At 44.8% G+C, this 26,986-nt stretch overlaps 1 protein-coding gene across 2 annotated transcripts in view; it reads right to left on the minus strand.

Moving 5' to 3' along the window:
- Positions 1–2,849: 2,849 nt before the first annotated feature.
- The window catches only part of LOC115106619 (carnitine O-palmitoyltransferase 1, liver isoform-like), a 39,294-nt gene continuing 15,157 nt past the window's right edge, over positions 2,850–26,986 (minus strand). The window contains exons 2-19 of one of the 2 annotated variants that reach the window (XM_029629527.2): positions 24,484–24,626; positions 22,280–22,419; positions 21,899–22,070; positions 21,399–21,500; positions 20,590–20,727; positions 20,026–20,103; positions 18,091–18,198; positions 14,344–14,428; positions 11,759–11,954; positions 11,315–11,503; positions 10,988–11,093; positions 7,782–7,898; positions 7,270–7,434; positions 6,857–6,985; positions 6,565–6,720; positions 5,805–5,918; positions 5,487–5,579; positions 2,850–5,290 (exon numbers count right to left, since the gene is read on the minus strand). In XM_029629527.2, coding sequence (XP_029485387.1) covers positions 5,171–5,290; positions 5,487–5,579; positions 5,805–5,918; positions 6,565–6,720; positions 6,857–6,985; positions 7,270–7,434; positions 7,782–7,898; positions 10,988–11,093; positions 11,315–11,503; positions 11,759–11,954; positions 14,344–14,428; positions 18,091–18,198; positions 20,026–20,103; positions 20,590–20,727; positions 21,399–21,500; positions 21,899–22,070; positions 22,280–22,419; positions 24,484–24,624 — 2,349 coding nt within the window. In that variant the 5' untranslated portion in view covers positions 24,625–24,626 and the 3' untranslated portion in view covers positions 2,850–5,170. Of the gene's footprint in view, positions 5,291–5,486; positions 5,580–5,804; positions 5,919–6,564; positions 6,721–6,856; positions 6,986–7,269; positions 7,435–7,781; positions 7,899–10,987; positions 11,094–11,314; positions 11,504–11,758; positions 11,955–14,343; positions 14,429–15,074; positions 15,163–18,090; positions 18,199–20,025; positions 20,104–20,589; positions 20,728–21,398; positions 21,501–21,898; positions 22,071–22,279; positions 22,420–24,483; positions 24,627–26,986 lie in introns of both variants that reach the window. The other variant, XM_029629526.2, reaches the window with a different exon arrangement.

Consider the following 26,986-nt stretch of genomic DNA (forward strand, 5'->3'; position numbering starts at 1 on the left):
TTTTTCAACCACTCCACAAATGTTCTTGTTCTTGTTAACAAACTATAGTTTTGGCAAGTCAGTTAGGACATCTACTTTGTGCGTGACAAGTAATTTTTCCAACAATTGTTTACAGACATATTATTTCACTTAAAATTCACGGTCACAATTCCAGTGGGTCAGAAGTTTACATACACCAAGTTGACTGTGCCTTTAAACAGCTTGGAAAATGATGTCGTGGCTATAGAAGCTTCTGATAGGCTAATTGACATAATTGGAGGTGTACCTGTGGATGTACACTGCTCAAAAAAATAAAGGGAACACTAAAATAACACATCCTAGATCTGAATGAATGAAATATTCTTATTAAATACTTTTTTCTTTACATAGTTGAATGTGCTGACAACAAAATCACACAAATTATCAATGGAAATCAAATTTATCAACCCATGGAGGTCTGGATTTGGAGTCACACTCAAAATTAAAGTGGAAAACCACACTACAGGCTGATCCAACTTTGATGTCCTTAAAACAAGTCAAAATGAGGCTCAGTAGTGTGTGTGTGGCCTCCACGTGCCTGTATGACCTCCCTACAACGCCTGGGCATGCTCCTGATGAGGTGGCGGATGGTCTCCTGAGTGATCTCCTCCCAGACCTGGACTAAAGCATCTGCCAACTCCTGGACAGTCTGTGGTGCAACGTGGCGTTGGTGGATGGAGCGAGACATGATGTCCCAGATGTGCTCAATCGGATTAGGTCTGGGGAACGGGCGGCCCAGTCCATAGCATCAATACCTTCCTCTTGCAGGAACTGCTGACACACTCCAGCCACATGAGTTCTAGCATTGTCTTGCATTAGGAGAAACCCAGGGCCAACCGCACCAGCATATGGTCTCACAAGGGGTCTGAGGATCTCATCTCGGTACCTAATGGCAGTCAGGCTACCTCTGGCGAGCACATGGAGGGCTGTGCGGCCCCCCAAAGAAATGCCACCCCACACCATGACTGACCCACCGCCAAACCGGTCATGCTGGAGGATGTTGCAGGCAGCAGAACATTCTCCACGGCGCCTCCAGACTGTCACGTCTGTCACATGTGCTCAGTGTGAACCTGCTTTCATCTGTGAAGAGCACAGGGCGCCAGTGGCAAATTTGTCAATCTTGGTGTTCTCTGGAAAATGCCAAACGTCCTGCACGGTGTTGGGCTGTAAGCACCACCCCCACCTGTGGACGTCGGGCCGTCATACCACCCTCATGGAGTCTGTTTCTGACCGTTTGAGCAGACACATGCACATTTGTGGCCTGCTGGAGGTCATTTTGCAGGGCTCTGGCAGTGCTCCTCCTACTCCTCCTTGCACAAAGGCGGAGGTAGCGGTCCTGCTGCTGGGTTGTTGCCCTCCTACGGCCTCCTCCACGTCTCCTGATGTACTGGCCTGTCTCCTGGTAGCGCCTCCATGCTCTGGACACTACAGTGACAGACACAGCAAACCTTGCCACAGCTCGCATTGACGTGCCATCCTGGATGAGCTGCACTACCTGAGCCACTTGTGTGGGTTGTAGACGCCCGTCTCATGCTACCACTAGAGTGAAAGCACCGCCAGCATTCAAAAGTGACCAAAACATCAGCCAGGAAGCATAGGAACTGAGAAGTGGTCTGTGGTCACCACCTGCAGAACCACTCCTTTATTGGGGGTGTCTTGCTTAATTGCCTATAATTTCCACCTGTTGTCTATTCCATTTGCACAACAGCATGTGAAATGTATTGTCAATCAGTGTTGCTTCCTAAGTGGACAGTTTGATTTCACAGAAGTGTGATTGACTTGGAGTTACATTGTGTTGTTTAAGTGTTCCCTTTATTTTTTTGAGCAGTGTATTTCAAGGCCTACCTTCAAACTCAGTGCCTCTTTGCTTGACATCATGGGAAAATCAAAAGAAATCAGCAAAGACCTCAGAAAAAAAAACTGTAGACCTCCACAAGTCTGGTTCATCCTTGGGAGCAATTTCCAAATGCCTGAAGGTACCGCGTTCATCTCTACAAACAATAGTACACAAGTATAAATACCATGGGACCACGCAGCCGTCATACCTCTCAGGAAGGAGACGCGTTCTGTCTCCTAGAGATGAACGTACTTTGGTGCGAAAAGTGCAAATAATCCCAGAACAACAGCAAAGGACCTTGTGAAGATGCTGGAGGAAACAGGTACAAAAGGATCTATATCCACAGTAAAACGAGTCCTATATTGACATAACCTGAAAGGCTGCTCAGCAAGGAAGAAGCCACTGCTCCAAAACCGCCATAAAAAGCAAGACCGGTTTGCAACTGCACATGGGGACAAAGATCGTACTTTTTGGAGAAATGTCCTCTGATCGGATGAAACAAAAATAGTGTTTTTGCTTTCAGCAAGCAAACTAATAAGTCACAAGTATGTCGGATAATAGCCCACTGATAGCATGACGGTTTACCCGTTTGTGTCGCCAATACGTAAAGAGAAAGTGTTACAGCTCCTACCCCCACTAAGACTCCTGTGGATGGGAAAGAGATTGTAATTTTCCTTGTGCATGCCTTCTAGTTTCCCATTGTCTAGGAAGTCGATTGGTGGTGGGGGGTAGGTTTCTAAAAAGCAACTGAAATCACAAAAAGTGTCTGGACGCTTCTATAACATGCCATTTACATGGAAAATAGAAATGTTACATTTTTCACACAAATCCATTAATGTTAATATGAGAGAAGCGCCAGATCTCAAATTAGGATTCAGCCCTTCATAAATAGCCACTAATATATATGTATATACAGCAGTGAAATACTAATCATAACCCAATAAGGAAGAGGAAGGAACACATGCATAACTGTGACAGAAATTGACACAAAAAGTGTGACTGAATCTCTTTTTAATAAAATAGAAAATTCATACGTTTTTGTTTTTCCATTACATTTAAGAAAGAAAAAAATGCTTAAGAATATTGTGACACGCTCAGCTGTTCAGTGGTTGATCTGGAGTGAGAAAAGAGCCAGCAAACACAAGGAAAACGAGTACATACATGTATATGTACATACACATACATTATGAATGAAAAAAATAATAATACAATTTTGTACACAAATTGTGCCACTGGTAAAATGTACTGGCCGTTGAATCATTTAAATCAGGCCGATGGACAGAAAGAGAAAGACGCACTAACGCAAATCTCCAAAAGAAATATTAAATCGGCTTGCTGAAACATAACTTAAATGTACAAAGAAAAAGCGTCATTACCCAGCAGAGGTTTACATTTGGTAGTGAAATGACTTGGTGAATTCAGAAAAGAGCCCAGCTACTGTAATACACCCACCCTAGTCATGGAAAGTAAACTGTCAAATATTTGAATATATAAAAACAACATTAGGTTCTGCCAAACAAATCCAACATTGCATGGACCGTATCATTCAAATGGATACTCCGAACAAAACTAGTTTTATTTCTTAGAGGATAAGAATTCCTACTGTTAAAAGAAAGATAACAAGGGTCGAAGTGGACTTATTGCTTTATAAATGGCTTTATAAAGGGTTAGAATCATTGGGGGAAGAGAGCAGAATAAACCTAGGTCATTTCACCACCGTGTGAAAGTAAAAAGCCTCCTGGACAGTGCAGTAACGATCTAGCAACATACACCATAGTACAATCATGTGTTACTCTGCAAACCAGAGTTAAATATGAAGAAGATTTAGCTAGGAGACCCTGGTGTTTCCGGGTCCACAGAGTTTGTTTGTTTTTTTCGTTCAAAATTGTTGAATTTTCTACGAGCAGTTGCTTCACAGCCCAAAGACCGTAGCGAGAAGCCCCACAAAAAAACAATACTTGCCATGATGATGCCAATTAAACTGTGCTGTGCGTTAATAGCGTCAGTCCGGTAGCGTTGCAGGACTTGCATTTCCACCCTTTTTTACATATTGACATTTTGTAACCTGAGGAGAAAACCTCTACCATCAACATGGATGAGAAAAATTGTATAAAACAAATGCCATGTTATTTGCATTGTTGTGCCTTTTGAACCAATTGGAGCAGAAAATAAACAACTTCACTTTGAAATTTAAAGTGAACTTTGCACTGTGTACTAGGAAACATAATATTGCAATTAAAATGACACATTGCACAAATAGTTAACTCAACTTCGAATGCCAAATGTTTTTGTTTGTATTATATATATATTTTTTTACAATGGACCATAGTCACGTCATAATGAGAGCTTATTTGAAGGGCCCCGTGTTTTGCAAAAACGTGACACGCTTGGATTTTTAGCCTTTCATTTAAAGCTTTAACATCAAACTGTCCACTTGTTCTTTTTATATGTCAGATGATCCAGCATCATCCTCAGACAATAGCTTTCATTTCTGGTGCAATTCTCATTTCTGGATAAGGCTTCAAATACAGGTTCAAATCTCGCTATGACACATGAGTGCGCAAAACATAGGGCCTTATCATTTGGTCAATGTGGTTCTAACTTGTGTTCCAAAGTAATGGTCAAGGTTCGGGCACTGCATTCAAGTAAAACATTAGTAATGCTTTAGAAGTTAGGTCCCACTTTACAATAAGTGTCCCTAATGACCATCCATGGTAGTTACATAGGCAGGTACAATGTTATTGCAGTGCAGGCCTATGTACTGTATTGTTCGAGTACTTCCAAAAGTCAGGCTTGTTTGCGGTCGTTTAAAAGTCGTAATATTTGTAATTACACAAACGCAAACAAATTGTGGCTAAACCTCTCGTGCAAATGATTTTTGAGGTACTTGTAAATACTTTGAAATTGAGAACGTTACTAACCATGTGTACCCACAGTAATTTATTGTTTTTGTAAGTGCTATACTATTAGGGACACTTATTGTAAAGTTAGACCAGAAATCATATACAATCGAAAATACAAATAAAAAGGTTTAAGGATTTAACTATATATCCATATCCCTCCTTCACTATTTTATAAATTCATGATAAAAAAAAAAAAGTTAGGTTTTCATCCAATTTGTTTTTTTTCATAGATACTGATCCTTCAATCACCTAACCCATCCACCTTAAACCACAGACTAAAAACGGCAGTCTCCCCCTATAACGCTCATTGACATCATCCCAACGTTCTTCCGACACTCACCATCAAATGATCACAACCACCTTCTCTTCTCCTCTCCTCCTCCCCCCCTGGTTCTGATTCTCCTCTCCAGATCTACAGGTCCTTCTTGGTCTGGCTCTGGTCTGTTCTAGAGGGTTCTCTTTGGTCTGGGCAGAGTAGCTGAAGCATGTCCCGTAGGGCCTGCCTGATCTGACCTCCATACTTGTGGGAACTCTAAGAGAGACAGAATAAATCAGCAAGAGAAAGACTAGTCCCACGAATTGTTTGCTTAGCCAAAATATGTATCCCGGTAATCAACCTCAAAACAAATATTCTCAATTAGCTTAGGAAATTAATAAAACGAGGGCATCGTTTAGGTTTGGACATGTGGTGCGAAGATCCTCCCTGTGGACCGATCAGTGGTACTCACAGTCTGTGAGCAGGAGTGCTTGCAGGAGATGTGAAAGTTCATCATGTTCTCTCCCATGATGGTGTAGGACACCCCGTAACCATCGTCTGCCACCTAGGAAAGACAAGTACATACTTCGCTCTCTTGAAGCACAGCTCTGCACCACAACACAGCTACAGTATACCGGTCTATTACCATGGAGGAGTCTTTGCCATACCAAGTTGAGATGATATGCTCGTTGACAAATAATGTTCTTATGTTGGAAGCATTCTGTTATTCCACCAAGTTTTGCAATTAAAAGGTGTTTGGAGACGAAGATAGAGACCGAGAGGTACTGACCGGGCCAAAGCCTCCGCCACAGGAGACGTACTCTGGGTGGTTGACCATGTCAAACAGCTCCACCTGCTGGACAGGAGTCTGACTGGTGGAGAGATGCCATGGCTCGGACAGCACCTGGAACAACACAGGCAGGGACAGTGTTGTTACTCCACTAAGCTAGACACGTCACCACAGAGATGATCAAACATGGCTGATGTTATAATTAAGTAATAAGGCTTGAGGAGGCGTGGTATATACCACGGCTAAGGGCTGTTCTTAGGCACAACGCAAACCCTGAGGTGCCTTATTGCTATTATAAAACTGGTTGGTTTCCAACATAAATATAACAGGTAACAAGTATTTTTGGGTCATACCTGTGGTATATTGTCTGTTATACACACTGCTGAAATGCTGTTTAAGCCTATCAGCATCTAGGAACCACACTACCCGGTTTATAATACTGTACATAAAACAACGTTGTTGTAACGAAGGCGGTTGCACAAAAGGTGTTTCTGACTACTACCAAATTAATATGTCAGCGCAGATTTTTCTCTGATTATAATACATACCAGTGGTTTTCCGGAACTATTTACTTAAAAAAAGACTAGCTTCTTATTTTTATATAATATAATATATATATAATGGATAGAATTATTATATAAAAATTAATTATTTATTTGTGTAAGACAGAACTGCTTAAAAAAAAAAAGAACAGAGCTACGAGTCAGTCGTATGGAATCAAAATTTTATTACAGAAAAGCAAGACGCCAAAAAAACACACCTCTTTCAGGAAGGGAGAGTCCACCCCAAGGTATTTGGAGACCACATAGAGACAGAAGAGGTGCCTGTCGATGCCGGCGCCAGTCATGGCATGTTTGTACAGGTTCTGGTGCTTCTCTGAGGCTTGGCGGAGAAGTCTCCTGCACACCTCTACCCCCTGGTGGACATTAGAGGGGGGAGAGCGAGCGAGCGGGACAGAGAGAGAAAAGGGTAAAGAGAGCGAGAGAGATGAGGGAGAGCAATAGGGTACGTTTTATGAGAAAGTATTCCGAGTAAGATCACATGCTCCCTACCTCTCCTCCCTCCAGGGCTTTGATGAAGGCACAGCTTTCATTGGAGCAGGAGCGCACAGTCTCTGTCCGGCCCTCCCGAAACAGACGGGTCATGGAGGCCTCGTAGGTCAGACAGAACATGCCCCTGTCCTGAGAGGGGAGTGGGGGAGAAGGATGGGGTTAGAGATTGTAAGGAGGCAACAGAATTGATCATGTTTGAGCAATGATCCTGACGTTTTGGGGGGTTTTGTTTTGTGCTCATTTACTTTGGTTTACATCCTATGTTAAATTTGATTGACCGATTGTTGCTACATTGAAGCCGTACTAAGCTACATAGTGCATGGGTCAACCCCACCCCCCAGCCACAAAAAAAATTAAACAAGTGTGTGTGTAGGTGTATAAATGTTCCTGTCCACTTTGAGCTGTCCCCTCACCCTGTAGTAGGCCAGCTGAAGGGCCAGCTGGATGTAGGCGTCAGGACTGATGCGCCACTTCTTGATCATGCCCTTGCCAAAGTCCCGGAAAGAGAAGACGTGGAAGTCCACATCGTCGGCCAGCGCCTGGGCCACCGCCAGAGACTGGGAGATCTGCTCCTGACACTGGGACAGAGAGAGGAGGGGAAAAGGCAACACTGGATCTTAAGACCACTGGGTGTCAAAAGAAGAGTTTAGCGCATGGCCATTGAGATGTACATCTATATACACTGATGGGAAGATCACTTGTGTTCTCATTGGAATTACACATTCGTCTTATGCATGCTTGACGCGTTATGAAATGAGCGATTAAAAACATGGGTATTACAATGTCCAGAAAATATTCCTATAGGCAATGAGAGATTTTCAAATGAGGTGAATGGATAATTAAATTAAGAGAACAGATAACTCAAATAATAGACAGATAAATGGATGGATGAATAAATGAAAGGAAGGGTGGATGGGTGGTTCACCTCTGGGGCGATGTCCCAGCTTAGTCTCTGAGGTCGGGGTAGAGAGGCATCCACCTCTCCCTTACAATGGCCCTCTTCATTGTACCCCAGCTGGAAACTGTCTGTGGCCAACACATACTGAAAACAGAGAGACAATTAGCTGAGAAAAATACATGAATTCACTTATTTACTCAGTACAGGTTATTTATATACAGTGGGTCAAAAAAGTATTTAGTTTCCCACCAATTGTGCAAGTTCTCCCAACTCCACTATGGCCAAGACCAAAGAGCTGTCAAAGGACACCAGAAACAAAATTGTAGACCTGCACCAGGCTGGGAAGACTGAATCTGCAATAGGTAAGCAGCTTGGTTTGAAGAAATCAACTGTGGGAACAATTATTAGGAAATGGAAGACATACAAGACCACTGATCATCTCCCTCGATCTGGGGCTCCACGCAAGATCTCACCCCGTGGGGTCAAAATGATCACAAGAACGGTGAGCAAAAATCCCAGAACCACACGGGGGGACCTAGTGAATGACCTGCAGAGAGCTGGGACCAAAGTAACAAAGCCTACCATCAGTAACACACTATGCCGCCAGGGACTCAAATCCTGCAGTGCCAGACGTGTCCCCCTGCTTAAGCCAGTACATGTCTAGGCCCGTCTGAAGTTTGCTAGAGAGCATTTGGATGATCCAGAAGAAGATTGGGAGAATGTCATATGGTCAGATGAAACCAAATTATAACTTTTTGGTAAAAACTCAACTCGTCGTGTTTGGAGGACAAAGAATGCTGAGTTGCATCCAAAGAACACCATACCTACTGTGAAGCATGGGGGTGGAAACATCATGCTTTGGTGCTGTTTTTCTGCAAAGGGACCAGGACGACTGATCCGTGTAAAGGAAAGAATGAATGGGGCCATGTATCGTGAGATTTTGAGTGAAAACCTCCTTCCATTAGCAAGGGCATTGAAGATGAAACGTGGCTGGGTCTTTCAGCATGACAATGATCCCAAACACACCACCCGGGCAACGAAGGAGTGGCTTCGTAAGAAGCATTTCAAGGTCCTGGAGTGGCCCAGCCAGTCTCCAGATCTCAACCCCATAGAAAATCTTTGGAGGGAGTTGAAAGTCCGTGTTGCCCAGCAGCAGCCCCAAAACATCACTGCTCTAGAGGAGATCTGCATGGAGGAATGGGCCAAAATACCAGCAACAGTGTGTGAAAACCTTGTGAAGACTTACAGAAAACATTTGACCTCTGTCATTGCCAACAAAGGGTATATAACAAAGTATTGAGATAAACTTTTGTTATTGACCAAATACTTATTTTCCACCATAATTTGCAAATAAATTCATAAAAAATCCCACAATGTGATTTTCTGGATTTTTATTCTCATTTTGTCTGTTTCCCTCTAATCAGGGACTGATTTAGACCTGGGACACCAGGTGTGTGCAATTAATTATCAGGTAAAACAGAAAACCAGCAGGCTCTGGACCTCGTAGAGTAAGACTTGAGTACCCCTGGTATATACATTGTACATACATTTGGAATATATTTATACATAAAAAAAATTAAAATCTTTCCCTAAGAGGTCTGCTAATTTTTCTGTATATTCATATATTTATAGTTATACAGTGCATTCGGAAAGTATTCAAACCCCTTAACTTTTTCCACGTTGTTACATTACAGCCTTATTCTGAAATGGATTAAATCAAGTTTTTCCTGAGCAATCTACACACAATATCCAATAATGACAAAGCAATAACAGGCTAAACATTTTTTGCAAATGTATTAAAAATAAAAATACCTTATTTACTTAAGTATTAAGACCCTTTGCTATGAGACTCGACATTGACCTCAGGTGCATCCTGTTTCCATTGATCATCCTTGAGATGTTTCTACAAGTTAATTGGAGTCCACCTGTGGTAAATTCAATTGAATGGACATGATTTGGAAAGGCACACACCTGTCCATATAAGGTCCCACAGTTGACAGTGCATGTCAGAGCAAAAACAAGCCATGAGGTCGAAGGAAATGTCTGTAGAGCACCGAGACAGGATTGGGTTGAGGCACAAATCTGGGGAAGGGTACCAAAACATTTCTGCAACATTGAAGGTCCCAAGAACATCACTCTTAAATGGAAGAGGTTTGGAACCACTAAGACGCCTCCTGGAGCTGGCCGCCCTGCTAAAATGAGCAATCGGGGAAGGGCCTTGGTCAGTGAGGTGACCAAGAATTCGATGGTCACTCTGACAGAGCTCCAGAGTTCCTCTGTGGAGATGTGAGAAACATCCAAAAGGACAACCAGCACTCCACCAATCAGGTCTATATGGTAGAGCGGCAAGACGGAAGCCACTCCTCAGTAAAAGGCACATGACAGCCCGCTTGGAGTTTGCCAAAAGGCGCCTAAAGACTCTCAGACCATGAGAAACAAGATTCTCTGGTCTGTTGAAACCAAGATTTAACTCTTTGGCCTGAATGCCAAGCGCCACGTTTGGAGGAAACCTGGCACCATCCGTACGGTGAAGCATGGTGGTGGCGTCATCATGCTGTGAGGATGTTTTTCAGCGGCAGGGACTGGGAACCTAATCAGGATTGAGGCAAAGATGAACTGAGCAAAGGCACAGAGAGATCCTTGATAAAAAATCTGCTCCAGAGCGCTCAGGACCTCAGACTGGGTCGAAGGTTCATCGTCCAACAGGACAATGACCCTAAGCACACAACCAAGACAACGCAAGAGTGGCTTCGGGACAAGTCTCTGAATGTCCTTGAGTGGTCCAGCCAGAGCCCGGACTTGAAACCGATCGAACATCTCTGGAGAGACTTTAAAATAGCTGTGCAGCAACGCTCCCCATTCAACCTGACAGAGCTTGAGAGGATCTGCAGAGAAGAATGAGTGAAACTCCCCAAATACAGGTATGACAAGCTTGTAGAGTCCCACCCAAAAAGACTCGAGGCTGTAATTGCTGCCAAAGGAGCTTCAACAAAGTACTGAGTAAAGGGTCTGAATACTTACGTAAATGTGATATTTTACTTTTTTATGTGTAATAAATTGGCACATTTTCTAAAAACCTGTTTTTGCTTTGTCGTTATGGGGTATTTCGTGTACATTGCGGACGGGGAAAAAAATATTGAATCAATTTTAGAATAAGGCTATAACGTAACAAAATGTGGAAAAAGACAAGGGGGTCTGAATACTTTCCAAAGGCACTGTATGTTATGTCTTACCTCCCATAAGTGTGCTACCACCGGTGCATCGGCCCATGAGTGCTCAGCATTCAGACCGATCTTCCCGTTTTTATAGATCACAACGGAGAATGACTTGTCAAACCACCTGGCAAAAAGAAACGACAGTGTGCACAACTTTGATAACCGGCGCCAACTCCGACAAGGGTAGAACCATGGGAGTGATTGAGGAGGATAGACCTTATTTCATTGGGGTATTAAAGGAAAAGAATGAATGAAACAGGCTTTGTGGCAAGTGTGCCCTCTAAATAAGCTTTATTTTTTAAAAAGGTAACTATGTCGTGACAACCATTAGTCTGGATGACTTACCTGTCGTAACACTTCCCGTGGAGCAGGGACTTCGCGTAACGGTCCAGACTAGCAGCTGGGTCTTCTCCCATCATGCCTTGCTCGTCATCGTCCAAGGTCACAAAGAACGCCGCTTTCTCGATGCAGTCGAGTGACCGCTTGTTCACGCCCAAGCTGAAGTATTCCTTCCTGGCCTTGGCCCAGGGAATTCTGAGAAACAAAATGTATTGCTTAGGAGGACAGGTACAGCCAGGCACACAGACCTGGGTCATGTTCAGTAGGTGGAAAACATTTCTAGACGGAGTGAAACAGAGAGGTACTACCAGAACACAGATTTGTCATTTTCCGGTTTTGCTACGGTGTTCCCAACTGAACACATCCCAGATCATTTCAATTGGAGATTTTTTTGAGCCCCTGCTATCAATCAGATGACTGTATATTTTTACCAAAACATCCATGACTCACCTGTCTCCAGCTGTCAGGGCCCCGAGCTTCTCCTCTCCCGGGGAGGGGGGTGACGGGTCATCCAGGATCCTCTGGAGCTGCGACTCGATCTCGCGTGGTGACAGTGGCCGGCTAGACGAGTACATCCTCAGACGGAAGTAGCGCCCCCGGTGGTACACCGCCACATAGTCACTGTCCTGCCAGTGCTGCACCGTGTCTACACAACAGAAAGAGGGAGAGAGAGAGGGGAGAGAGACAGAAAGAGGGAGAGAGAGAGAGAGAGTTAAATATGGTACAGATGCCTTGGAGCAGATGGACAGGGGCAGAGGGGGCAGAAAGGGAGGGAGACTGACAGCCTACAGAGGAAGGAGAGTGACTGACTAGAAACTACAGGACCAGCTGCAGACAAGATAGTTTTCAACATTACCACCATGTAACCATAATACAGGACCTATATTGATATCAGTAATGCCAATGTCAAAAGCGCCACTTGCCCACAGTGTTTGCTGGCTGGAAAATAAGATTGACGACAAATTGCCAGAGTAGGGGACATGTCAATATTTTATAGTCATGACAAAGCAATGATACAGGTCTCAAATGCTGGTCATTGGAAGGCGCTTACATCTGCAAGTTCTTAAAGTAGTTTCAGCTCAAATCATTAGAAAGATTTGGTTTGAGAGTGTGTATTTAGCGAAGGGAAATTAAGTGGTACCAAACCGTCCAGTAGCAAATAATTCCCACCATGAATTAAAGTCCCTAAAATCAGCTTTAAATTACAGTACCAGTCAACACTTGACACACCTACTCATTCAAGGGTTTTTATTTATTTTTTACTATTTTCTACATTGTAGGATAATAGTGAAGACATCAAAACTCTGAAATAACACATATGAAATCATGTAGTAACCAACAAAGTGTGAAACAAATCAAAATATAATTTAGATTTTAGATTCTTCAAAGTAACCACCCTTTGCCTTGATGACAAATTGCATTCTCTCAACCAGCTTCATGAGGTAGTCACCTGGAATGCATTTCAATTAACAGGTGTGCTTTGTCAAAAGTTTATTTGTGGAATTTTTTTCCTTCTTAATGCGTTTGAGCCAATCAGTTGTGTTGTGACAGGGTAGGGGTGGTATACAGAAGACAGCCCTATTTAGTAAAAGACAAAGTCCATGGTCTATGATGAAACTGGCTCTCATGAAGACCGCCACAGGAAAGGAAGACCCAGAGTTACCTCTGCTGCAGAGGATAAGTTCATTAGAGTTACCCACCTCAGCGAATCGGCAATTAAGGCACCTCAGATTGCAGCCCAAATAAATGCTTCACAGAGTTCAAGTAACAGACACATCTCAACATCAACTGAGTGAATCAGGCCTTGATGGTCGAATTGCTGCAAAGAAACCACTACTAAAGGACATTAATAATAAGAAGAGACTTGCTTAGTCCAAGAAACACGAGCAATAGACATTAGACCGGTGGAAATCTGTCCTTTGGTCTGATGAGTCCAAATTTGAGATTGTTGGTTACACAGCTGTGTCTTTGTGAGACGCAGAGTAGGTGAACGGATGATCTCCGCAGGAGGAGGTGTGATGGTGCTTTGCTGGTGACAATTTTAGTGTTTTATTTAGAATTCAAGGCATACTTAACCAGCACGGCCACCACAGCATTCTGCAGCGATACACCAGCCCATCTGGTTTGCACTTAGTGGGACTATCATTTGTTTTTCAACAGGACAATGACCCAAAATACACCTCCAGCCTGTGTAACGTCTATTTGACCAAGAAGACGAGTGATGAAGTGCTGCATCAGATGACCTGGCCTCCACAATCACGCGACCTCAAACCATTTGAGATGGTTTGGGATGAGTTGGACCACAGAGTGAAGGAAAAGCAGCCAACAAGTGCTCAGCATATATGGGAACTCCTTCAAGACTGTTGGAAAAGCATTCCAGGTGACTACCTCATGAAGCTGATTGAGAGAATGCCAAGAGTGTGCAAAGCTGTCATCAAGGCAAAGGGTGGCTACTTTGAAGAATCTAAAATCTAAACTATATTATGATTTATTTAACACTTTTTTGGTTACTACATGATTCCATATGTGTTATTTCATAGTTGATGTCTTCACTTCTATTCTACAATGTAGAAAAGAGTAAAAAATAAAGAAAAACCATTGAATGAGTAGGTGTGTCCAAACTTTTGACTGGTACTCTATATCCAAGTGATTTGTTGACAACTTTTCAAATGTTTCACTACAACAAATTGGGGAGTAATTCCTAGTCAAGTGCTGCAACACCTAGTGAAGAACACTATAAAAACAGGCTATATATTGTAATTATCAACATAAACCAAGCAGGTGGGGAATTATAAAAATACTGGACCGATTTATAAAACAAGGGCTCCTGTTTGTAATCGGGCAAGGGCGTGGTGGTCACCGCGGGGACTTTGCAGAGGGATGTCACAACACATGGGAGATACAAGGACAGGGATACTACGTGTGTCCCAAATGGCACCTTGTTCCCCGTGGACCCTGGTCAAAAGTGGCGCACTATATAGGGAAAAGGGTGCCATAGGAGACGCATCCTACATGTATTGAGGAAGTGTTAATACCTGTGATCGTCCCGGGGATTCGACAAGAGTCAAACATCCTCTCAAACTGATAGGAACAGCAAGGGACCGAAGACATCAACAACCACTGAGCGATAGAGGAACCGGGGGGGAAAAAAACAAAGAAATATGGGGGAGGATAGAGGAGAGGACACAATGGGACGACAGACGAAAAAAACAAGGGACCAAGTGAAAGGGGAAAGAGGAGGAACAACAGAACAGGTGGGAATAGTGAAAAGGAAAGAGGTGAACGAAAACAAATATAAAGTGGATAGATACAAGAGAAGTCCGTTAGAGGCAAGCCTTTTCCAGAGTGACGGCACAGACAACAGACTAGGAAACAGGACGGATGAGAGACAGTGAAAGATGACAGAGCAGTTTTGTGGCGGACATTTTGTGACTGTGTGAAGTACAAACACCCCTCTCTTCACGAAATGGACAGTGAGACCATACACACATTACTGCAAATGTCCAGTCAGTTATGGTACAGTATGGCAACCCTCTCCAAATAACCGTTCCTCCATGACGAAAGGGGGGCTTTAGTAAAAAAGTTTGGAAAGCACCGTCTTATTTGAATGGCTACTGATATTTACTGCACATTTGTACGGTAAAACCTATAGATCTGTGTTAATGTGTGCTTTGAACGCGAGGCATGTATTGTATTGTCCTTTGTACATTTAGGTACTGTGTTCAGAAGTGTGTATTGATGTAGATGACTCTACATGTGTGTTTACCGGTCTCCTCTCCAGGAGTGCGTGTGGTGTTGAACATCCTCTCACACTGAGCTGCACACAGAGGAATGACAGTGCCTGGAACACGACTCTGGGGAGGAACAGGAGGAGAGGGGAGAGGGGGGGAGAGCAAGAGAGAGTTCAGAGAGCGAGAGTGCAGACCGGAGAGCGGGCGGGCGAGAGTGCAGACCGGAGAGCGGGCGGGCGAGAGTGCAGACCGGAGAGCGGGCGGGCGAGAGTGCAGACCGGGGAGCGGACCGGAGAGCGGGCGGGCGAGAGTGCAGACCGGGGAGCGGGCGGGCGAGAGTTCAGACCGGGGAGCGAGAGAGCGAGAGTTCAGACCACGTAGCGAGAGTTCAGACCACGGAGCGAGAGTTCAGACCACGGAGCGAGAGTTCAGACCAGGGAGCGAGAGTTCAGACCAGGGAGCGAGCGAGCGAGAGTTCAGACCAGGGAGCGAGCGAGCGAGAGTTCAGACCAGGGAGCGAGCGAGCGAGAGTTCAGACCAGGGAGCGAGCGAGCGAGAGTTCAGACCAGGGAGCGAGCGAGCGAGAGTTCAGACCAGGGAGCGAGCGAGCGAGAGTTCAGACCAGGGAGCGAGCGAGCGAGAGTTCAGACCAGGGAGCGAGCGAGCGAGAGTTCAGACCAGGGAGCGAGCGAGCGAGAGTTCAGACCAGGGAGCGAGCGAGCGAGAGTTCAGACCAGGGAGCGAGCGAGCGAGAGTTCAGACCAGGGAGCGAGCGAGCGAGAGTTCAGACCAGGGAGCGAGCGAGCGAGAGTTCAGACCAGGGAGCGAGAAAGAGCGAGAGTTCAGACCAGGGAGCGAGAAAGAGCGAGAGTTCAGACCAGGGAGCGAGAAAGAGCGAGAGTTCAGACCAGGGAGCGAGAAAGAGCGAGAGTTCAGACCAGGGAGCGAGAAAGAGCGAGAGTTCAGACCAGGGAGCGAGAAAGAGCGAGAGTTCAGACCAGGGAGCGAGAAAGAGCGAGAGTTCAGACCAGGGAGCGAGAAAGAGCGAGAGTTCAGACCAGGGAGCGAGAAAGAGCGAGAGTTCAGACCAGGGAGCGAGAAAGAGCGAGAGTTCAGACCAGGGAGCGAGAAAGAGCGAGAGTTCAGACCAGGGAGCGAGAAAGAGCGAGAGTTCAGACCAGGGAGCGAGAAAGAGCGAGAGTTCAGACCAGGGAGCGAGAAAGAGCGAGAGTTCAGACCAGGGAGCGAGAAAGAGCGAGAGTTCAGACCAGGGAGCGAGAAAGAGCGAGAGTTCAGACCAGGGAGCGAGAAAGAGCGAGAGTTCAGACCAGGGAGCGAGAAAGAGCGAGAGTTCAGACCAGGGAGCGAGAAAGAGCGAGAGTTCAGACCAGGGAGCGAGAAAGAGCGAGAGTTCAGACCAGGGAGCGAGAAAGAGCGAGAGTTCAGACCAGGGAGCGAGAAAGAGCGAGAGTTCAGACCAGGGAGCGAGAAAGAGCGAGAGTTCAGACCAGGGAGCGAGAGAGAGTTCAGACCAGGGAGCGAGAGAGAGTTCAGACCAGGGAGCGAGAGAGAGTTCAGACCAGGGAGCGAGAGTTCAGACCAGAGGGAGAAGGACAGGAAAAGAAAAGAGAGAGAAAGGCCAAGGGAAGGTACAGAGTGTGGGGGTAGGGAGGAGAGATGGGGATGGTATGAGACCATGAGAGGGAATGGGTTTCAAACAAACTGGAAAATTAAACCAAAGGACACTTCAAACCTCTACACACAGAAGGAGCTAAAAAAACTGGATGGATGGATTGATGCAGCTTACACACATGAACATGGTCAGTCCACACCAGCACACACTCAACATGTACACAGACAAACACACACGGAACGAGTTCATACTCAACACATCTCTCCTATTTCGGTACGTATTTGAAAGGAAATCGCAATAAAAACACCTCATTATGAAAACATGTCAACACCTTGGTACGGGCCCCTGCTCATATGTAAAATGAGTTCAGGGGACTCGTTGATTAGGTGTGTGCCCACATGGCCATACTCGCATTCGTAATCTAATCCGGAGGTTGTCAGTTGATAGTCAGAACGGAAGAAACTGAAGTGTTTTAATATGCCTAAATAGATGTTGGCAAAATACCTCCCTGCACGTTCTCACTGCAAAGAAAACCCCTGCAGATTAGGAGCAGGTGTGCGCGTGTCCTCAAACTTGCGGCCACTCAGTCGGAATGGGCACCAACGTTTCATATTTCCCCTACCCTTGCCCATCTGGTTAGATATTATGTACATTGATAGCTTGATAGCAAGTGCCCTTCACCATGGGATTTATCATAGTAGCGGGCCGCAGCAATCTAAATGATCAGACCGAAAACATGCGAGGAAAAGTGATCGGGTGAAATTATGAAGCGAGTGGGCGGAGGAATACAGCTTCATTCTATCCAATCAGAGCAGCAGGATCAACATACAGCCCGCCCTTATCTTTACAGACAGGGAAACTAGCCCGTTGTTATTTAGACCACGCACGTGACTGACTGACATGAGAAATATGCTTGCGGGAACTCCAAAAAGATATATATTCTGATTACGTATATTTTAAAAAAAGATATAAAAATACTCGGATCATAATCGTAACCAGAAAATTGCCCATATCCGTTGCGATACCTCTTTTGTCCGACTACTCGGCACACCCCTAGTTTTGATGTCAAATAAAGCTTTCTGATTGGTGCACCAAACCTATCGCGATCACACAGCAGCCATCGAGGCAGTACTTTCATGAATTATACATGGTATTCACTGAACAACGCATGATGTTCAAAGGCCAATGGTATTTTCATGCATAGGGCTCAGGGTTTTTCATTGGGCATCAAAATGGATGAAAACAGACAGAAATAGGGAGGGCTATCTGGACTTCCCAAAAAATAAATATATATATATATATATATATTATAAAACGGTTTAAAACTTTTTTCATTGCGTGCCCTAATGAATATGGCCCAGGTTAAACTTCAGCCCCTCACACGCTAATGGTGGAGGTTGACCGGTTGTTGAACTCACAGGCTTGAGCTCCTCTCTGTTGAGTTTCCTGCGGTACATGAGGAAGGCATGAAGGGTGTTGCCTGCTCTGGCAGCCTGGATGGGGGTGGGCGTCACATACAAGAAGTCCTGGGGAGAGAGAGTGCGTATGAGAGAGGGAGGAGGTGCCATTTTGACAACGCAGATCAGCATTGCTAAGTGGCAAACCAGAGAAAACTATTAGTATGTGAAACGCCTTCCCCTTTTCCACGAAAGGTAGGCAATGATTTATTTGAGAGCATTTCAAGTTTATCAAGTGCTTTTGGACTGTAGGGCCTCTGTTATGCTTCCAAAATGTCACCCATAGAGAAATAGATATGTTGTTTAACCTTTCCATACGCAAGTTCCAAATATCTCTAACGGTCACCCCCAGCGCAAGTTGTTTTATGCACGTGATGTCAGAATGCACACTCTGTTCCAAAATGGGATTGTTACGCAACAGGACAGTTAACGCGCTGCCTGCTAATTATCTATAGGCTGTGTTTCAACTTGTAAATTTCTAATTATTTTCTAACAAGTTGTATTTCTAACGACAGTTTGAATTTTGAGGGTTGTTTCGCCTCATTAATTCACATAGAAATAGCCCAGTTCAGTGTTGTAGACAATTTATGATAGAGGCTTTACGGAGCCAGACAAAACTTCCCTCGTCGAGGAGAGCCCTTCCCCATTTCTTCCGCACATCAAGTATGCAGACATTTGCGAAGTCTTGCACTAACTGGCACATTTTCTGGCTGGCGCTCGCATTGCCTCCATTGTTGTTTTCCTTATAAATAAAAACTTTGGACATGTGTGTGTTCCTATCAAAGTAAGTGCCTTATTTTCTGTATATCATGTTGGCGTGTCTACTGTAGCATGAAGTATGTAAGTATGGAGCATAATGTTTTACAGTTTTATTCACATGTTTTCAAGTACTGGTGACAAATAATGCATTATGATAATTGCATAGATTGTAATGGACACCATTGATGTTGTACTGAAGGTTGTACTGATTATAATGAGCTAATGCTAAGCTATTTGCCAGCTATGTGTGGCGCCATGTTTGTTGACATTATACAATGCATTCTTGGTGTCACGTAAACGTCTGTCAGACCAAAGATGTTATAATGAGGTGAAGGAATGGTTCACTCATCTTTCGGGAACACTTCCGGAAGTGAATGAAGGGAAGTGAATGATCGTAAACTACACACTCCTTCAACATGCATACTGCAAACAGACCAAACTCATCTAGTCTCCTCTTATCATCTTTGGTTGACGCGAAAAACAAACATGGCGGCGCGCACAAACTACCCATCACCGGATTACTTTTCTAGAAAGTGTTTTCCTACATTTTATCAATCAATGTTAAGCTCAGCCGTGATGTGATGAATTATAAATAGTAATCGCTATTAGCTCATTCATATTGTGGTTTCCGTCAGCTGAGGGTTCTCTAAATATGACCGCTTGTGTTACGTCAACATTTCCTCAGTTAGCGCTAGGACAAATGTAGCTTACATTTTCCAGTTTGGATGATTGTGTTATGCTGTTGCTACTTCTGTGAATGTCTGATCATTGCATCCAAAAATAAACTTGGCACATTCAGGACATAACTTTGTAAGGACTGCGTTTGTGCAAAAATAGTTCAGTGAAAAATCAGCGTGGCTAGCTCAAATGCTGAAAATGAACCTTCTAAATAAACGCTCTAATCAAACCGGTTTGAGCGTACGATCCAGGGACCCCTGTAGAATGATCACACCCATTTGTTGGGTTAAAGGTTAAATGGACCAAACCGCGGTCATCGTTCAAGTAGAATAAGGAATCATGTTTGCTCTATTTGTTACATTTCTACCTGCAACGTTGTGAACGTTTCACCTCACTGAACACACCTCCGCTATTAGGAGACAGAACATGGGGAGTAGTCGATGATTTGTTGATACGTACCATGCCGTAGTAGTTGCTGTTGACCATGATAGGGCTCCGTCCTCTCAGGTAGATGTACTCCTCCCACCAGTCGCTCACCTATAAGGGAAAAACACACCCCCAGGGTCGTGTTCAGTCGACACAAAATGGACAACGGTAAGGTAGGTACCATCTGAAGTTGTCCCAATAAAAAAATTGTTGTTTTCTTGATCCGTGATAAAATGTTTTGTTAAAAAATGCCCTAATGAATACACCCCATAGAAATCCTCTGTGGCACAACCACGCAACATCCTGGCCAGGGGGCCACAGCCCTCACACACCCTCAGCACATCCATTACAATGAATAATTCAAAATAGCCTGCGACAAAGATCTACATTGTTCATGAGCATTCGACTATTAAAATAGGTCATTTCTACGTGTGCATATCGCCTTTCTTTGTCTCACCTCCTGCTCTCTTAAAGCTCATTGGAGGAGAGGATCCAAGAATCCTCCAATAAGGAAGGCCAGAGGGAGCAAGGATTTGACGGCTCGTTACATTTTTGGACACAGCCACAGCCAAAGTCGACATATAAGGGGTTACTTACGTAGTTGGAAGCCCAGAGGGCCTTGAGTTTGAGGTACCACTGTAGCCGGTTCCCCAGGCTGCTCTCAAACTGGGTGGCCAGCGACGTCATGCGTTCAAACTCATCAGGGGTCGTCAGCGGCCGCACCGACTCCAGATACTGCAGAGAAACAGAGAGAGAGAAGAACAAACACACAGAACAATATTCTATTATATACATCATTGTGCAGTAGACACAGAACATTATCTCACATACAACAAAACAGAATACACAGAGGGAATCGAGCTAACGTGTGATGGGAGGTACAATGGAGTGTTAGAGGTTCAGTAATACTGAGGGAGAGGCAAAGAGAGGTAGACAGAGAGAGAGATGTAGAGAGAGATGTAGAGAGAGAAGAGGTGGAGAGAGAGGTGTAGAGAGAGGTGTAGAGAAAGAGAGATGGAGCGAAAGCAAGCGAGCGTAAGGAGAGATGACGGCAACTTCCAACCTGCGTTTGTCTTTGTCTAGCCTCTGCAGAGTCCCCAACAACCGAAAGTTCCGGTTTTCAGGGGAAATGGAAAGAGAGCCTGTGATGCAACTTCCCGCTTTTGGACGTTAACAAAGCGACACTCCATCTTAACTCCTCCTCCACATTTACTGGATTGGTTGAACAGTGCAAAAGAGAACCTCCCTTTTTCTCCTCGTCAAGACCAGTACATAGTGGAGATAGCTTCAGGCCGTTGGGTTAGTCTTTGTCAAGCATGAATATCTGGCGAGCGGATATGCCGCATCTTCTGTCGAAATGTATTTCCCTGTTGGGACAATAAAGATTGAATTGAAGAGCGTCTCACCCTCTTGACCGTGTCTTTGACGGCCGGCACGGGCTGGTTTGGCAGAGAGCCCTGGTAGCTGTAGAGGAGAGGCTGTCTGCCCGAGAAGATCCGCACCAGCGCCTGTAACACACACAAACAAAGTCAGCCCGAGTCCCGGGTGGGGGCTAAATGCAGCTCTCCTACGACCACCTTGAAATACTACAGCTTTTAAATCTAACTAGCAGGGTGATTTTCTTCCCAATCTATCCAATCACTTTTTACACTGATTGCAATGGAGGTAGAAAGATCATTTAGACACCCCCTCCCAACAATTTTAGAGGAGAGCTTGAAAGTAAGCATTTCATTGTACGATGTACACCACACCGTATTCTGTGCATTTGACAAATACAATGATGTGATGTTCAATTGTTGACGACTCCCCAGGAGTGGGTACGCGGCAGGAGTCTCTACAGATGCACGGTGTACACACACACACACACAGGAGAAGGTAATGAACAAGGGGCGGGGGGGATACTGACCACCCAGACTTTGGTGGTGTTGGACATCTTGCCGCGCTGCTCGAACATCCAGCGGTGGTAGGAGAGGAGCTGCTTCAGGCACATGCGCATGGTGAAGATGAGGGAGAACCAGAGCAGCGTGCTGAACAGCACCGCCGACACCACCGTCTGACACTGGGCACTCAGAGACTGACTGGGAGGGGTTCATTCCATTAGAGAATGAAAGAGTGTTAAAGGAGGAGGGGGGCGGGGTGAGAAAGAGAGAGAAGGATTTCAATGATTTGGTGAGAACATCTGAGAAAAGGGGGAAATATTTTACTTCAATACCCGTCTTTAAGAAATATTCGTAGACTTTGAAGACAGCGGAGTGTCTGTGCACGGTTGGTGACTGGAACTAGCTACCTGACCGGTAGGTGCTCCTGGATCTTGGCGATGAGACCCATGGAGGGGTCGGAGCGCATGTACATGGTGGCCAGGATGGCGATGACCACAAACAGCCAGGAGGAGGGACTGGCCGGGTACACCCCAGTTATCACACCATTCTGTTGGGGAATTAGGGGGAAAAGAGATTGATCATTAAGGCACCCAACAGGAAGAAAACAAACTGAAAAGGGGAGGGACTTCATGGATAAGAAAAAAGGTTAAAAAAAAACACTGTAATCATTTTGGTTTTACGTGCCCTAATAAACAGCATACGTCACCCATTCAAAACCCAATCACCTTCCCAGCCATGTCAACACGGCATATAATCCAAACGAGAGTATTGGATAATGCTCTTCACAGCTACTACCATGTACCTTGGCCTGGTTTTAAAAGCAAAAGCCCATAATCTCCCCAAGCGTATCTCCTGCACGAGTGACGGGACAGACAGAGATACAGCCAAAGTTAAGACCGGGGGAGAACAGAACAGGGATGAATGCATGCCGGCATCGAGTTGGGACAAACACAGCGCTGGTGTGTGTTTACTAATGAGGTCACCCGGAGGGCATGTTTACCGCAAACAGATTAGAGAAAGGTGACGCTGCTGGCTGTTCATATTCCAGCTTTCTACTGTTCAGCAGCACTGTGACGTTAAATGACACTGTTCAGCAGCACTGTGACGTTAAATTACATACTGTTCAGCAGCACTGTGACGTTAAATGACACTGTTCAGCAGCACTGTGACGTTAAATGACATACTGTTCAGCAGCACTGTGACGTTAAATGACACTGTTCAGCAGCACTGTGACGTTAAATGACATACTGTTCAGCAGCACTGTGACGTTAAATGACACTGTTCAGCAGCACTGTGACGTTAAATGACACTGTTCAGCAGCACTGTGACGTTAAATTACATACTGTTCAGCAGCACTGTGACGTTAAATTACAAACTGTTCAGCAGCACTGTGACGTTAAATTACAAACTGTTCAGCAGCACTGTGACGTTAAATGACATACTGTTCAGCAGAGGTCAGGTTTAAGTGTGTCAGAGCAGTATGTCCCCCTCTGCTGTTTGTGCTGATATGATTATTATACACAGCTGAGGTATGTCACAGTAGATCACAGTAGAATGACGTATGGACGCTGTTCTGCAGAAACCATGTGATGTAATTCTAACCGACAGACAGAGAGAAAAGCAGACAGGGAGGAAGACAGACGGAGGCATAGAGAGGCAGAGAGGAAGACATAGAGAGAAAGACAGGGAGGCATAGAGAGTAAGACAGGGAGGCATAGAGAGTAAGACAGGGAGGCATAGAGAGTAAGACAGGGAGGCATAGAGAGTAAGACAGGGAGGCATAGAGAGTAAGACAGGGAGGCATAGAGAGTAAGACAGGGAGGCATAGAGAGTAAGACAGGGAGGCATAGAGAGGAAGACAGGGAGGCATAGAGAGGAAGACAGGGAGGCATAGAGAGGAAGACAGGGAGGCATAGAGAGGAAGACAGGGAGGCATAGAGAGGAAGACAGGGAGGCATAGAGAGGAAGACAGGGAGGCATAGAGAGGAAGTCAGGGAGGCATAGAGAGGAAGTCAGGGAGGCATAGAGAGGAAGTCAGGGAGGCATAGAGAGGAAGTCAGGGAGGCATAGAGAGGAAGACAGGGAGGCATAGAGAGGAAGACAGGGAGGCATAGAGAGGAAGACAGGGAGGCATAGAGAGGAAGACAGGGAGGCATAGAGAGGAAGACAGGCAGGGCATAGAGAGGAAGACAGGGAGGCATAGAGAGGAAGACGAAGACAGACCAATCTTAAGACATGCAAACAGAAGAAAAAGGTAGTAGTCAAGTAGCAGTGCAGTAGAATAGACAGGCTTACAGACAGATAGATGGACAAGGGAGGCAGACAGACAGGTGTACAGAAAGGCAATTAAGATAGACAGCAATAACCCGGAGAAATATTCTGAGGGGATAGCCTGGGGTCTACACTTAGCGGAGGTCAGGTCTAAGCGAGTCAGAGCAATTTGTCCCCCTTACAGACAGATAAGCAGGCGATAAAGACCAACAGCGATGACCCAGGAAGCTTGTCTGGGAGTATGTACACTCGGGCTAGCCAGAGAGACACACACACCAACGAAAGAGAAAGCCAGACAGATCAAAGACAGACAGACCAGGCCCTCAGACATGTCCAGTACCTTGAGGCGGATTAACTTCTTTTTCCAGGAGCGCAGGCCCGAGAGGTAGATCTCCGTGAGGGCCTGGTGGGACAGCTGCAGGTCGATACCTTCCGGAGTCACCGTGAACTGGAAGGCCACGGCCTGGTGGGCTTCAGCCATGCCTGGAAAAAGGGATGGAGAGAGAGCGAGAGAGAGAGAGAGAGAGAGAAGGGGCAGATAGAGACAGGGGGAAAAAATATATATATATTAAGTGACCATCTTCCATACCAACTACAACTCTTTCGCCTTAACCTACACGTGTACGCACATTTATCAATAAAACTACACCGAGTTTAAAATCGAGGAGAGGAAAAATGGGTGAGTTTAGCCTGATTTGTTCACGTCGCTAAAATAGTCTACAGCAGTGGTTCTCAAACCTCTCCTCGGGGGGGTGGCTCCCAAACATTTCACAATGCTGATGTCGTCCTTAACTAGCTCAGCTGATCACCCGATCGAGAGCTTGATAATTAGTTGACAAGTATAAATAATCAGACGTGCTAGCTCTTAAATAGTTCAATTACATGGAATGTTACTTCGCAGCTTTATTCTAAAATTGATTTTATTAAAAAAATATATCAATCAATCTCCACACAATACCCCATAATGACAAAGCAAAAACAGTTTTTTAGAAATGTGTGCAAACTTAAATTTAAAAAACTAAATATTACATAAGTATTTAGACCCTTTACTCAGTACTTTGGCAGCGATTACAACTTCGAGTCTTCTTGGGTATGACGCCACAAGCTTGGCACACTTGTATTTGGGGGGTTTCTCCCATTCTTCTCTGCAGATTCTCTCAAGCTCTGTCAGGTTGGATGGGGAGCGTTGCTGCACAGCTATTTTCAGGTCTCTCCAGAGATGTTTGGGCTCTGGCTGGGCCATTCAAGGACATTCAGAGACTTGTCTCAAAGCCACTCCTACATTGTCTTGGCTGTCTGCTTAAGGTCATTAACCTGTTGGAAGATGAAGCTTCACCTTAGTCGGAGGTCCTGAAAGCTCTGGAGCATGTTTTCATCACGGATCTCTGTGCTTTGCGCCGTTCACCTTTCCCTCGATCCAGACTACTCTTGCAGTCCCTGCCGCTGAAAAACATCCCAACAGCATGATGCTGCCACCACCATGCTTCACAGTAGGTTTCCTTAAGAAATTACACTTGGCATTCAGGCCAAACAGTTCAATTCTGGTTTCATCAGACCAGAGAATCTTGTTTCTCATAGTCTGAGAGTCCTTTATGTGCCTTTTGGCAAACTCCAAGAGGGCTGTCATGTGCATTCTCCTGAGGAGTGGCTTCCATCTGGCCACTCAACCATAAAGGCCTGATTGGTGGACTGCTGCAGAGATGGTTGTCCTTCTGGAAGGTTCTCATCGTCACAGAGGAACTCTGTTTATAAATCAGAAACACCTGCAAAGAGTTGCAATGGAGCTGAGCAATATAATAGATCATCTTGGCCTACTGCAAAGATGGTGGCTAAATGAAGAGAGTTCACTCAGGCTGTTTACGGTTGAAAAACATTGTCAGTTTCAGTCCACTTAATGGGGTGGGACTCCCGTAGACACCAATGTAATAGCAGCTGGGTCTGGTCTACTTAGTTCATTGACTTTCATTAACCCCCCTCGCTACCTCTTCAGTCTCTGGCTACAGCGACACTTGGCTGCCTGAGCCATGGAGCAAACTAAAATAGGGGGTGACAACTAATGTTTTTTACACCTCCCCTTTATCAGTAGATTATTATAATCCATTGGATAATTTGTCCAAAAAAAATAAATAAAAAAGGCTGCATTAAAATGGGGCCATTTTATAAATCGTAAAATTGCATCATATGATTGTATTTTAGAGCCCCGCTCCCCCCAAGAAGAATGGTTTAGACCACTAAGGTTTTAGGCAAATTCGTTTTGCATGGCCCGGAGCAAAATAAACTTGCCCATTACTTCAATAGTTAGGCTACACATATATATATAACCGTAGCTTATATTCCTTCTACAGTATTTCTATGCTGGATTCGCAGCCGCAATTTAAATAATGCATTGATATATAGCTAGCTAGCTAAAATGATAACAGAGCGAATATAGCTATTTGATCATGTCCGTGTCCAAATATTAATGACGTCTAGAATCCGACAGAGTTTCACTGGAATTATCCAAACACAGACAAACTTCAACAAATGCAGACAAACCCTCAACATGTCAACAGCTTGTATAGGCGTGATTTAGCTGAGACTCATCTCTTGACACGTATGCTGGGAGTCGTTTTCTGAAATAATTATTTTCCCCTGATTTACAGCATCTTAAAGCTGCAATATGTCACTTTTTGGGCGACCTGACCAAATTCACATAGAAATGTGAGTTATAGATATGTCATTCTAATTGAAAGCAAGTCTAAAAAGCAGTAAATCTGTTCGATATACGCCATTTCTATGCTTTCATGTGTTTCATTTTTTGCATCAATTACTTTCGGTTTTGTACACCAGCTTCAAACATCTGA

Source organism: Oncorhynchus nerka, linkage group LG23 (genome assembly GCF_034236695.1).
Source record: "Oncorhynchus nerka isolate Pitt River linkage group LG23, Oner_Uvic_2.0, whole genome shotgun sequence".
NCBI classification, from domain to species: Eukaryota; Metazoa; Chordata; class Actinopteri; order Salmoniformes; family Salmonidae; genus Oncorhynchus; species Oncorhynchus nerka.